Source organism: Acipenser ruthenus, chromosome 18, assembly GCF_902713425.1.
Source record: "Acipenser ruthenus chromosome 18, fAciRut3.2 maternal haplotype, whole genome shotgun sequence".
In the NCBI taxonomy this organism is placed as follows: Eukaryota; Metazoa; Chordata; class Actinopteri; order Acipenseriformes; family Acipenseridae; genus Acipenser; species Acipenser ruthenus.
Window position 1 is genome coordinate 13,851,162 of NC_081206.1, and position 13,142 is coordinate 13,864,303.

Genomic DNA, 13,142 nt, shown 5'->3' on the forward strand with positions numbered 1-13,142 from the left:
ATGTTGTCTACAATTTAAAATGCCATTTCCTTGTTTGTTTTATTTAAAGTGTTTAAAGTTAAATTTCAGTTTTTGTTTGCTTGTTCAGCTACAAAAAGTCACAAGTAAACCTCAGGTTGTTACTTTATGAAAACATGTCAATGGCTACTGTTTACTGTGAAGAAACGGCAATGGCAAGGAATGAAAAAAAGAAAAATAAATAAAATGCGGTGTCAACTTTATGTACTGTTTATTTCGGGAATAAACAAAACAACGTTTAACTTGAATTGCTATTTGGCATGCTTTGTTTTGTAGTTGATTCACTGGGGTAAAGTAAGTCCTACACAACTTATTCTTTACTCCTGGGTTAATTTTCTATTTTAACGTGTTTCATATTGTAAGGTCTTGCTGTAAAATAAAGGCGCACACACAGGGCCCCTGCTGTCTCTACCTGCGTTCAGAGCAATATAATGGCGTTTATTACTTTTTGAAAAATGAACGAATATCCGAACAAATATTTAAATTGAGTGAATATCCAAACATGAAAATCCTGTGTTCATCCCAACACTATTATTTTAATAAATTTCACAGATACAGGTGTCTGAGTTAAATTTAAGCCAAAAGTGACAACTGAGGACAATGCAGCTACTCCAGTCCTGCTTTTGCAAACAGGCATCCCTACACTGAGTTGTGTGAAGATGAGACTGGGGGAGGGGGGACAGTTGTCCACTGGTACTAAATAAATATGGCAAGATGGGCTGGAAGTCTATAATAATAATAATAATATCTTTATTTTTATATAGTGCCTTTCATAGTGGACCACCATCACAAAGCGCTTTACAGAGGTAGGCTGTGAAGTGTGCATTATATTCAGAGTCACTTACAATAGGACATTGATTTAACATCTCGTCCGCAGGATGGAGCACAAGCAGGTTAAGTGACTTGCTCAGGGTCACACAGTGAGTTAGTGGCAGAGGTGGGATTTGAACTGGTGTCCTTCTGGTTATAAGCCCTGGACTTTAACCACTGGACCACACTGCCTCCTTAGTGATGGTTGGCTTTTTTAAATGCATCACAAGGTGTGCAGATTTACTGAACACATCTTAGTCAAAATGTTTGTTTAAATTGATTTTTGAAATCCTCTGAATAGTGGCCTAATTTGTATTCTGACCTGAGAATTTAACTTTGTGCATATAGTGTTCTCAAAGGTGTTTTTTTCTTTTTGTTCTGCATTGATGTGTGCATTTTAAAACTGTTCTCCTTTTGAAGAAAGGTGTAAAATATACCTTTTACTTTTTGTATTAAAGGATTGGTTCAGAGTCCACACAGTTTAGTATTGGTGTGCATTTGTGTGTATATAAAAATAAAGATTCCAGTGGGATCTTTGGGAGAAATGTTCTGATCAGCATTGTAAATTATTTGTGTGCACCACTTTCAAATGAATACATAAAGTTTTACTAATTGCACGGCTGTGAATTGAAGCCTGGTTTACTACAGTGTTCAGTGCTCCAGAACGCGTAGACCACATCCACAATTTAACCCACTTTGGTGGTTAACTGTGCTTTTCACCAGGCAAGTTATTAAAAGCTTAGGTGAAAAGTTTTTAGATTAAAACTCGTCTCTTGTGGTGTACTTTGCATCTCGCAGATAATCATGGAAAATAACCAATAAATGCATGTAAACGTCTCTCATTCATTCAGTTCTTGCATGTATGCAGCCTTGAAGTGCTGCCCCTAACCTGAAGAGTCCTGGTAAAAGATTCTGCAATCACTTCAAGGGTACTTGTTACTCTACAATGGTTTAGCACTGACACACTGCTGAATAAACTTAGGCTGATTCCAGCTCAAGTGCACCAAGGAGGGGTGCTTGACTCCTTATGACAAGCTTTGACCTGTTTGTCCTGGTCATTCCCTACATGGGGATGGGGATGGGGATGGGTATGGGGATGGGGATGGGGGGGTTTGAAGATCATACATGTGGCTTTTCCACCCCCTATAGAAACATTCTCACCATGTAGACGTTACACAGCTGCTGCACAAGACCGCTGCCCTGGACCTCTCTTGCTGCAAACTGCTTATTCCAAAATATACAGTAAAATGATACTCAAATACATATTTACAAATGGCACCAAAACAGACACTCCAGAGTCCATTAGTAGATTGTATAACTTAAATTCATCCATTGCATCAGTTTTACATATTACTGCATCAGCTTTGAGAACTTTAGTGACTTTACTACACCGTGAAATTGGAAACAAAAAGCTGCTTAGTTGTTTATTTTTTTACAAGCTGATATTTTCCCTTTTTCAATAATTTTGTTACTGTAGTTAGTTTCACTAATGATATTCAAATAAGAAATATATTCCTGTCCAAATGCCAAACTCTAGCCCTGTTTGGATAATCGATTGACAGAAAACCAGATTCTTTGCAATGGAATTTATTCAGATCTTTTCTGTGTTTTGTCTCCAAAGCAGTCTAGGCTCACATTAGGTTTGGGTGAATTGAGAATACTTGATTCCTTCCCCTGGCTTGATAGAAACTGACAGATGAACTGAATTTCACTTTTTTTACCACCAGAGGGCTCATCACCTCAGCTTCTTGCTTGATGAAATCTCTTTTGTTGCTCTCTTAACCCCATTTAAATGTGGGTTTATTCTGCAGTAGCTTGTTTATAGGCTGTATTGCACGTACACATCCTAGCCACGGTATTAGAGCTGTAGCAGATTGGATTTGACATAGCACAGGTGTGGGGCATGTTCTCCTGGTATACCCCTATTAAGCATCATTGCAGATCCAATCCAGCCAACAATGCTGCACTTGTGTAAATACCCTGATAAGTTCAAGATGATAATGCATCGCTTCAGTGGCAAAACTGTATGAATTGTTTTAGGTGCATGAGTGAGACTTTGGATGTCTTCCATGGCCACCACAATCCCTGGATCTCAATCCAATTAAGCATTCTTGGGGTGAATTTGAACAACATATTTGTCACAATCCTTTGCCTACCTCTCTGTTCCAATTGTGTGAAATATTAATGACGGAATTGATTCCAGTACCTTGTGGAGTCTGCACATATTTACCATCTCTAGCCCTTGTCCTTTACTGCCACTGTAAGTTCCATTCTTTAGTGCAGTAAATAATGCCTTCATTTTTCACCTCTCCCCTGTCTACCTTCCACTCAGGAAATACTTCCGCAGTTCATACTGGCACAGGGTGTGTGTCAATTCAATTGCAGGATCACCCGAGGCATTATACACCATCTCCCTTGCTCAACAAAAAAAAAACAGCTAATGACAAATCAATCCCATTTTAAAAGGTTTCTTTAAATTATATTATCAGATACCACCGAGGCACAAATGACTCCACACACAGTCCATGCACACAGACGCACAGTGAAAAACACAGGCAATCACACATACATACTACATGCATGATAAAAGAAAACATGGCACATAAGAACACGTCAAAAGAAACCTTTAATTAGAAATAGTTATATACATAGTAGAATTAAATTAAACTATACAAATATTAAAATACTATCTTCACACCCATTGCAATGTACAGATCCAAGAGAAAACCAAAACAATCAAGGAAAAAGATTAACATTCTGTATGGAATTCATTACAATATTGGAATTTGACATGTCCTTTTTGTGTAGTTAACCCCAGTTCATTTGTTGTTTATAAATTGCTAGTACCATTTGCAGTCATGTCTTTTAATGGCAAATAGATTATTATGAAATAGGAGCATTGAACTCATCTCTCTTGACACATCGCTGCAGACACCGTACAACAGTGCACAACAACTTTCTGGACACACAATCGTCAATATAACAAGATTCTCTTTGTAAAGGTTACATTTCCAACATAACAAAAAATATAATAATAATAACAATCTTTATCTTTAGGTTCTCGGGCTGAAATAAAAAAAAGTGGGTTGGTTTCTCATTAAGATTATTGGCTTTTGCATTAGGGAATTGCATGTGTGTCCACAGTTTAGAATAATATTGTACATCTGTAGCATTGTACATCAATGTTTTCAGAGACTGTATAAATTCTCTTTTTGCCAGTATACCGACAACATTCCTGCATAGACAAAACAAACAAAAATGAACAATTCCATCAGTAAACACAGCAAATGAGTCCTTATTTCTGCATAATGTACATTCAGAATTTAAGGCAATATTGAATCGGTTTGCCTTGAACAATTCCCTGGCAGTCATAACGATAGAAAATCAGCTGACCCACTGTGACACTACAGTCAACTTGAGCCAGCATGAGGACCTAAAGAGGATATCTGTTTGGCCAAAGCACACAATTTCAAATGTACATGAAAACAAAACAAACACACAAAACATCATCAATCTTCCCAGCCCATCTCAAGCACTGAGAAGCAAGACTAGCATGTGCAGAAATAATATTTATAATAACAAACAACAACAATCATAATATTTAAGAAGAAGAAGAAGAAGGATAATTTATCTAGACTAGATGCATTCTGGTGAGCTGTGTAGCGTGGCGGGAGGAAATGCAACACAACACATTAGTTTTTTGTAGATAACTCTGTGCTTGTGAAAGGAGTACGATGTTCCAGTGCTTCTTTTTTAGTTTCCATGTTGTGTGGGGTGGGTTCAAAGGCAATCTGCAGTAGAAACCACTTGAGTAATGAAGACCATAGTTATTCCATAACAATCCTAAAATGGGAAGAAAACTTAACAGTGTCGTTTTTGTAGACCAATGTTTAAATAAAAAAAAAAAAAAAAAAAAAAAAAAAAATGGGTCTACAAAAACTACACTAATGCATTTTACAAAGATCGTTTAGTTTCACAGGACCCATGTAGCACCAAGTAGTAGGGTAGTCCAAGACTAGTGGTAACTAGGCTCTGTGGAAGCAGCTCAGAGCAGAGCACACTGCTCAGTCACTACAGAGCTCAAACTCGCTAGTGCAGGTCATTTCAAATCTCATCTTACTCCCATACCCCTCCCTCTCCCTTAAGGCACAGGCTCCAGGGTCTCTGCACACCACCTTCACACAGAAACAGGGGGGCCAGAGAGGGAGGGAGAGAGATGGATTTCAGAACAGATTACAGAAGATATACAAGAGATACAAAAACAGATTCCCACAAGCAAACAATTCCCTTTCTTAAACCTAGAACTGAGCTTTAATTGAACATAAAGGCTGAAAGATGTGTTTATAGCGCAGCCCTCTAGATAGCAAATGGCAGGTTTGGAAGTCTGCCTCTCTTTGTCAAACAAAGCCTGCATACCCATACAGCCTGGGAGAACTCTCGAGCACTGGGAAATACATGACCTCTCCAGCACTGTGAAATACATGAACTCTCCAGCACTGTGAAATACATGACCTCTCCAGCACTGTGAAATACATGACCTCTCCAGCACTGTGAAATACATGACCTCTCCAGCACTGTGAAATACATGACCTCTCCAGCACTGTGAAATACATGACCTCTCCAGCACTGGGAAATACATGAACTCTCCAGCACTGTGAAATACATGACCTCTCCAGCACTGTGAAATACATGACCTCTCCAGCACTGTGAAATACATGACCTCTCCAGCACTGTGAAATACATGACCTCTCCAGCACTGTGAAATACATGACCTCTCCAGCACTGTGAAATACATGACCTCTCCAGCACTGTGAAATACATGACCTCTCCAGCACTGTGAAATACATGGACAGTTAAAGAAGATAAAATGAAAAGACTTATCAGAAAACAAGGAGTGTTGGACATCCGCCTGATACAAATTATTATTAAAAAAAAAAAATACTACTACTTCTAATAATAATAATGTAAACCGGGCCATAGTGGGTCAATTGCAGTGAACTTGTAGATTTAGTACGGAGCTGCAGACTAGCTAATACAGTACTATCTCAGGATCATCCCCAGCTGCGGACTAGCTAATACAGTACTATCTCAGGATTATCCCCAGCTGCGGACTAGCTAATACAGTACTATCTCAGGATCATCCCCAGCTGCGGACTAGCTAATACAGTACTATCTCAGGATCATCCCCAGCTGCGGACTAGCTAATACAGTACTATCTCAGGATCATCCCCAGCTGCGGACTAACTTAGTACCAATTGCAACGAAAAAAGATCAGCTGATCCCCAGCTTTAGCACTGAGCTCAGGAGTCAGCTCTTGGTGGGCTAGCAAACAGGAACTGAAGGAAGGGGGGGGGGGGGGCTCAAAATCTAAGACATTACTTCCAGCTAATTATATTTTAAGAGTGTCATTTTCCGCAACAAGATTGAAATTGTTTTAATTTTTAAGAAACTTAACATCTTAATTATTATTGTTTTTAATTTACATTTTTTGAACTTCAGAAAATGATGTATGGAAAAGTATTCACAAATGAAAGGAAATACTAAGGCTAAATTGCATAAGAACATTTTCCCATTTTCTTGAACCAAACTCACAGGTATAATCTAATTTTCCTAAAACACCACCAAAATTAATGAAGCTGCATTAAACAAAACTTGTAGTAGTCCTCATTTAATTCACACAGAAAACAAATGCATTTGTTTATGGGACCAAAGATGTATTGTAGACTATATAAGGTGTAAATTGAATCAGAAATGCAAATGCCATATTTCAGGTGTAGCCTATATAAAAGATTCATTTCTCAGTACATCCACACAAGGGTAATCATGGCCAGTAGTCGTGTGAAACGTTATACAACGGGGCAAAAACTTTATTTCATAGAGTGTATAAGAGATTGTGTTCAAACTGTGGAGGATGGCTGAATACTGCCTTCCCCGAGAGGCGGTCAGGTACAGCAGCAAATTAAAAAAAAAAAAATCTGTGGAAGAGGCTGAAAGCAGAGACACTAGAAAGTCATACTGGAATTATGTATTATTATTACTTATAAAATAGGCCTACGTTAAGGTGAAGAAGAATGAAATGATTTTGTTGCAAACGTTTTGACACATGGTTTTTTTATTATTATTTTATATACTCTTTGGTAATGAATAGTTTAATACATCTGGGGATTTTTCATATTTGTTCCAGTTAGTACGATACCACAAGTCTTTAGTCTACAGAAATTGCTGGACTAACTTAGTAACGTGTTTTAGTATCCTCTAGAGGGCAGCAGTAGTTACTTTGGGTTTGTTGCACTTGAGAACATCTTTAATACACAGCTGGGGACTATCTGGAGCTGCTAAGTTTGTTAAAATTGGTATTAAGTTGCGTACTAGTTTAGTACCATGCTCTGTACTAGCCACGGGATCTTGCCCAGTGTACGCTTGTTTTAGTTCGTTGCAATGGACCCAGAGATACTAACTCACTTTGCAACTCTGTGTTTGTAAGCTTGGCTGTATGATGAGTTGTGAATGTGTGTGGTGTGCATGCTTGCGTTGTGCTAATTCTGCAAATATCTAAGAATTATATGTGCACTTGTGTTTAATGCTTTGTGTAAGGTTGGGTGTGGGCAAGTAGTTCTGTGTTTGAATGCAAGTCTGTGAGCATATTGTGAATAATTATGAACTTTATTTAGCATGAATAATTGTGAATGTTTATTTGGTGTGTATGCGTTTGTGAAGTGTGAGTACACGTGCGTCAGTGAGTAAATGTACATAAGCTACAGTCACTGCTGTGCACACAGAGCTGCATGCGTGTTAAACAAACCCAGATACAAAGAATCCCTCTACTTAAAGCCTGCCCTTCATATGGTCTGTGTTAAACCGCTCACTGCCTGTTTGCTGGAAACCTGCATCTATCAATGGGGTAAGCAGGCCTACCGAAGCCTGGCCATGCAGGAAGTGCTCTGCATGGACATGAGTAAATCATACTGGTGAATCAGTCTCTGTGCAGTCCTTTGGATGGCAGGCTGTGGCTGGTTGGGATTGGAGGAGGGGGTAAAGGCTTCAGAGCGCACAGTCCAGGAAGGACTACAGAGATAGCGGCGAGGGGGAAAGCCTAAATAAAGGCAGCCAAAGTCAGCTGGCTTCATGCTTCCTTTAACAAAGGAATATCTGCAAAAGAAGGACAAACAAATATTAGATTAGAGGCAGAGGTTTGCATTTTCCCTACACATTACACTTACTTAAAAAGAGTATTGATAATGCACTGTAAAAACCGGAGGCAATATAAATGCAACATTAAGAAGGCTTCTCCAGTAGTGAGAAGAGAAATATCTAGATCTTGCTTTACATTTTTTTTTTTTTTCAAAAAGGTGACTTGAACTAGTATATTATTGATTTGGTTAAATGCAGTCTGGAAGTAGAACATGTGTTGGTAAGATGAAAATTAAACAATGAGGTGAAGTTCATTTCTGTAAAAATCCATTCAGGGGCCACATGATGCGACTTTGGTACAACTTGAGACATCTGAGTGAAAGTAGGAAAGACTCTTAAAAGCACAAAGAGTGAACTGATAACACTTGCCATCAGCGAAATCCTCTGTGCTGTTGAGGGACAGTAGGCTGTGCTCGTCACTGCTCTCCGAGTCTTGCCGCTGAGGACGGGCGGCTGCTGCGCTGGCCCAGGAGGAGGAGGAGGAGGAGGTGGGGGCCGGGTGCACCAGCACTGTCTCCGAGCGCTGAAAGCCGCTGGCCTGGCTCCCCTCAGCTTGTCCCAGGGTGTCTGCCTCAATGGGGGAGTCCTCCGACAGCACAATCTGCACCCGGGACTCGGCTGGGGGGACGCTGGCCCCCCCGCTGCCGTACACGGCCTCCTCATACGAAGGCAGAGCCACCTGCACACCCCCCACTACGATGGAAACAGGATCGCCAGACACTCCGGGGTCACGCCTGAAGAGAGGCACAAAGGACAGGTGAGGACTGCACTTCTTACTGCTGCCGCTGCAAACACAGGACAGCCTCTGATGGGTCACCAGATTCACTCATTTCTCTCTCTCAGTACATTTCGGGGGGTCCACAGGTCTTCCAAAGTCACCCCCACCCTATTCTCTAGGTTCAGATTCTGATGCTCAAGCCCAGTCTTTATTTTACATTATTGTGTCTAAGACAGGGCTTAACTTGTATTGTCTGGACTGGTACAGTTCCAGGTCTGAAGCCTGGCCTACAAACCAACAGCCCTGTACCATGTGCATGCTTTCACTGTAAAGGTCTCCGGTGTGTGACTTTTAAAGAAATATGTTTTAGCAAGCATGCTGTGGCAGAATGATGGTACTGCCCTATGTTTACAGTGTGTGTGTATATGTGTGTTTTGTAGTGGTGGTGGGTAATTAAAGGGTTAATTCACTAGCACTTTAAAAACATGTGAGAATGTGGTGGAGGGTTTAATTGATTAAGTGGGTGTAAATTGCTACACTGGTGTGTATATAAGGGAGCACTGAGAGCACAGGTTTAGTTGGTGTTAGGATTCTGCAGAGTGTAGATCTCGGATCCTGTGTGTAGTGGTTTCCTTTGTTAAGAGTGTGTGCAAGATCTGTTTTTGTTTAAACTGTTTATTTTGTTGTGTTTGTTTTGTTTAATAAATATGCGCCGTAGCGCTTTCACCTGCCGTCTGTCTCCGAGTCTCCCTACCTTGCTGCCTGACAGCCCTTCCACTCGTGTCATCCTGTGACACATGCATTCATTTTAAAAAACAGGACATCTGGTACTATAGCTATAGCGAAAAGTTTTGCATCACCTATAATTTTAGAATTGAGACCATTAAAAAAAAAAAATTATATATATATATATATATATATATATATATATATATATATATATATATACATATATATATATATATACACACACACACACACACACACACACACACACACACACGGGTGCACTCCACTTATAGTGGACTCCAAGGGACAATGGAAATCAGTACTTTATAAATGAAGTACGTAGTAAACACAATTCAAAATGTGGCATGTAACTGTGAACAGAAGTACCTTAAATGCAAACAATACAAGACAGCTTAACTGCTTATTATTTATACAAAACATGCCCCTGTGTTTTAATATGCAGTTTTCCTGTTCCACAGGCAGATGTTTTGTGCATGTAAAACACAAAACATCTGCCTGTGGAACAGGAAAAGTGCATATTAAAACACAAAACATCTGCCTGTGGAACAGGAAAAGTGCATATTAAAACACAAAACATCTGCCTGTGGAACAGGAAAACTGCATATTAAAACACAAAACATCTGCCTGTGGAACTGTATGTATTAAACAGTATATACATTACAAACATGTCAGTTTTAACCAGAGTAAATCCCATTAAAACCCATGTTGTTTGGCAGGGACATGCCTCCTCAATATGTTATCAGTGGAGTGCACCTGTATATATATATTTATGAATCAGTCCTTAGAAATTCTGGCATGCGATTGGTTAAAACCTCATCACATGACCAAAAATAGATCCAACTATTGCCCCTGTGACGCTGCTTACGGTCAATAGTTTTTTTACAAACTCCCTCACGTTACGTCACCACACTGAGCGTCCTTCCTCTCTTCACACAACACAGCAAAATGAATGACAAACCTGCTTTCTAACGCCACACAATTTCACTACACTCCCAAGTATATATGTGGCTAGGTTTCACTACCAATATAATACTGTGTTATATACATAATGCTACTGTCTTTACTGTCTTAACTAAATCCTGCCAGTACTGCATGTAATTGTAGGATAATTTAATATAAACTAAATGAAACCGCATGGCAATAAGCATGTATGTGTATGCCTGTGTTAATATCTGTATATAAATAATGTTCTTGCATACCCAAGTATTTTTTATTATTATTTAGTCCAGTTATATAAAATGCTGTTCATGTCATTTTGACAAAAGCGGGTTAGGATAAGACGCGCTAAAGGAAGTGGCTAAAAAAACTTGACTTTAAGATTTTGAGAAACATGTCGGGACACCGGGACCTTTAACAGAAAACTGGGACTGTCCCAGCTAAACCGGGACGTCTGGTCACCCTACCTAAGGTAACCTTCAGATAGCTCTTTACTTTTTCCCCCCAAATTGACTTACTGGTAATGACAGCAATCATCCTATGTCTAACCCTTTTATACTCTTCAAGAATGTTCACCTATAATTCAACATTTTCTAGACTTTTCTAGAATTAGGTTCTGCGTTATCATATTGAAATTTCTAGCACCTTGTAGACAATACTAATATATAAAAAAAATGGTGAAATAAATAATTGTAGACATCTAACTTTTCCTCATCCACAAAAGCAAAAATTCTAAAATTCTTTGTTTGAGAAATTTCTAGAAATTATACATTTCCATTGGGGTATGTAAACTTTTGACTACAACTGTGTATATCTATCTATCTATCTATATACACACACACACCTTGACTTAATTTTTCTGACCATTTTGCCATCCTCTTTGAACTATCACAACGTAGCTCTACTAAACACACAGTGCACTCTATTAAAACTCACAAACCACTCATTTATTTTTGGAAGCATTGCCTACTCAAGCTCCCATCCAGGCAGAATCAGTTAACACGTTGGTGGATTATTACACCACCACCCTGAGCACTATCTTTGACACTACAACACCTAGCAAAACTAATAAAGATAACCCATGCTTTCTTTTTAAAACAATAGCTAAACAACTAATCAGCAGAAAGAGCTCTCCTTGGTACACTGGCACCAGTTAGCGATTTTATGAACCATTTCGACAAACAAATCATTCATATAGAAATCAGATCAATATACTACTGACAACTAAAACAAGCTGCTCAAAGTGATTTGTCTGGGTTCTGCTATACCAGTGATTTGCCTGGGTTCTGCTATACCAGTGATTTGCCTGGGTTCTGCTATACCAGTGATTTGCCTGGGTTCTGCTATACCAGTGATTTTCCTGGGTTCTGCTATACCAGTGATTTGTCTGGGTTCTGCTATACCAGTGATTTGCCCGGGTTCTGCTATACCAGTGATTTGTCTGGGTTCTGATATACCAGTGATTTGTCTGGGCTCTGCTATACCAGTGATTTGTCGGTTCTGCTATACCAGTGATTTGTCTGGGTTCTGCTATACCAGAACAGACTTTTGACTCTCATTTTAATCAATCAACTAGATTTGATTGACCTAGTTGGTAAGACAAAATCTACTATATGTCCTTTAGACCCCACCTACTAAACTGCTGAAAGACATTTCTTCTAAAATGAACAGTACTGCCTTCAATATTATTAATAGCTCAATTTCATCTTGCACTGTTCCTAATTCCTTCAAGGTTGCTACAGTACGACCACGGCTTAAAAAAAAAATCTACCCTTGATCCCCAAACCCTGAACAATTTTAGGCCTATTTCAAATTTCCCCTTTCTATCTAAAGTCAGAGGAGTGGTAGCTAACCAACTAAATTCCTTCTTAGCAGCACATGACACGTGATAAATTTCATTCTGGCTTATGGTCGACGACCCTCAAAGTGCACTTGGCAGTCATCTCGTCATACCAGGCGTGGGCTGCAAACATCGTTCTATTTTTGTAAAGTTGATCCGGTTCTGCAGCCTGAAGTAGGTGTGTTGAAGTGTGCATGTATATCCATTGCTACAGCACCGGTGGACCATGATGATGAATGTCTCTTGTGTCATCTGGAAAGAATTGCATGTTCTATGTCTTACCTGATGACGTCAGTCTGCGGTTCCTTTGGCTGCTTGTACAGTCAGTGCAGCCTAATCGGGATACTTATAATCAGGATTTCTGCTTAAATGGGATACAACTGGGAGACTGTTCTTCCCAATGCAATTTATGTTGTTTAATTGGGATGTCACTTTCTTTAATTGGGATACCCTATTTTCAAATGATGACCGGAGATTGTTTTTCAGAGCAAGACAGGTTTGCGTAGCGCAGTGCAGTGAGTACGTGATTAGCTGTGACTTGCGGGGGGAGCCGAGTCTCCTGTGGTTTCTCGGGCTGCTGTTGCAAGGAAAGCTGGTGTGTCAGCATCACAGGCGTGTTTAATTTTGTTTAGGAATAAAAAAAAAAACATTGACTTATATTTTTAATGATGTATTTAACTTTTTTTTTAATTTATTTTTTTTATTTCGTAGTCGCCAATTGTTTTTATTATTTTCTCCCCAATTTGGAACAGCCAATTATTTTTAGGTTCAGCTCACTGCTACCACCCCCGCGCTGACTCAAGAGCGGTGAAGACGAACACACGTTGTCCTCCGAAATGTGTGCCGTCAGCTGACCACTTCTTTTACACACTGCAGGCT

At 39.5% G+C, this 13,142-nt stretch overlaps 1 protein-coding gene across 2 annotated transcripts in view; it reads right to left on the bottom strand.

Moving 5' to 3' along the window:
* Positions 1-3,435: 3,435 nt before the first annotated feature.
* The window catches only part of LOC117422011 (sushi domain-containing protein 6-like), a 47,623-nt gene continuing 37,916 nt past the window's right edge, over positions 3,436-13,142 (bottom strand). For both annotated transcript variants that reach the window (XM_058991240.1, XM_058991239.1), the window contains exons 5-6: positions 8,389-8,753; positions 3,436-7,977 (exon numbers count right to left, since the gene is read on the bottom strand). In XM_058991240.1, the coding sequence (XP_058847223.1) occupies positions 7,952-7,977; positions 8,389-8,753 (391 nt within the window). In that variant the 3' untranslated portion in view covers positions 3,436-7,951. The remainder of the gene's footprint in view (positions 7,978-8,388; positions 8,754-13,142) is intronic.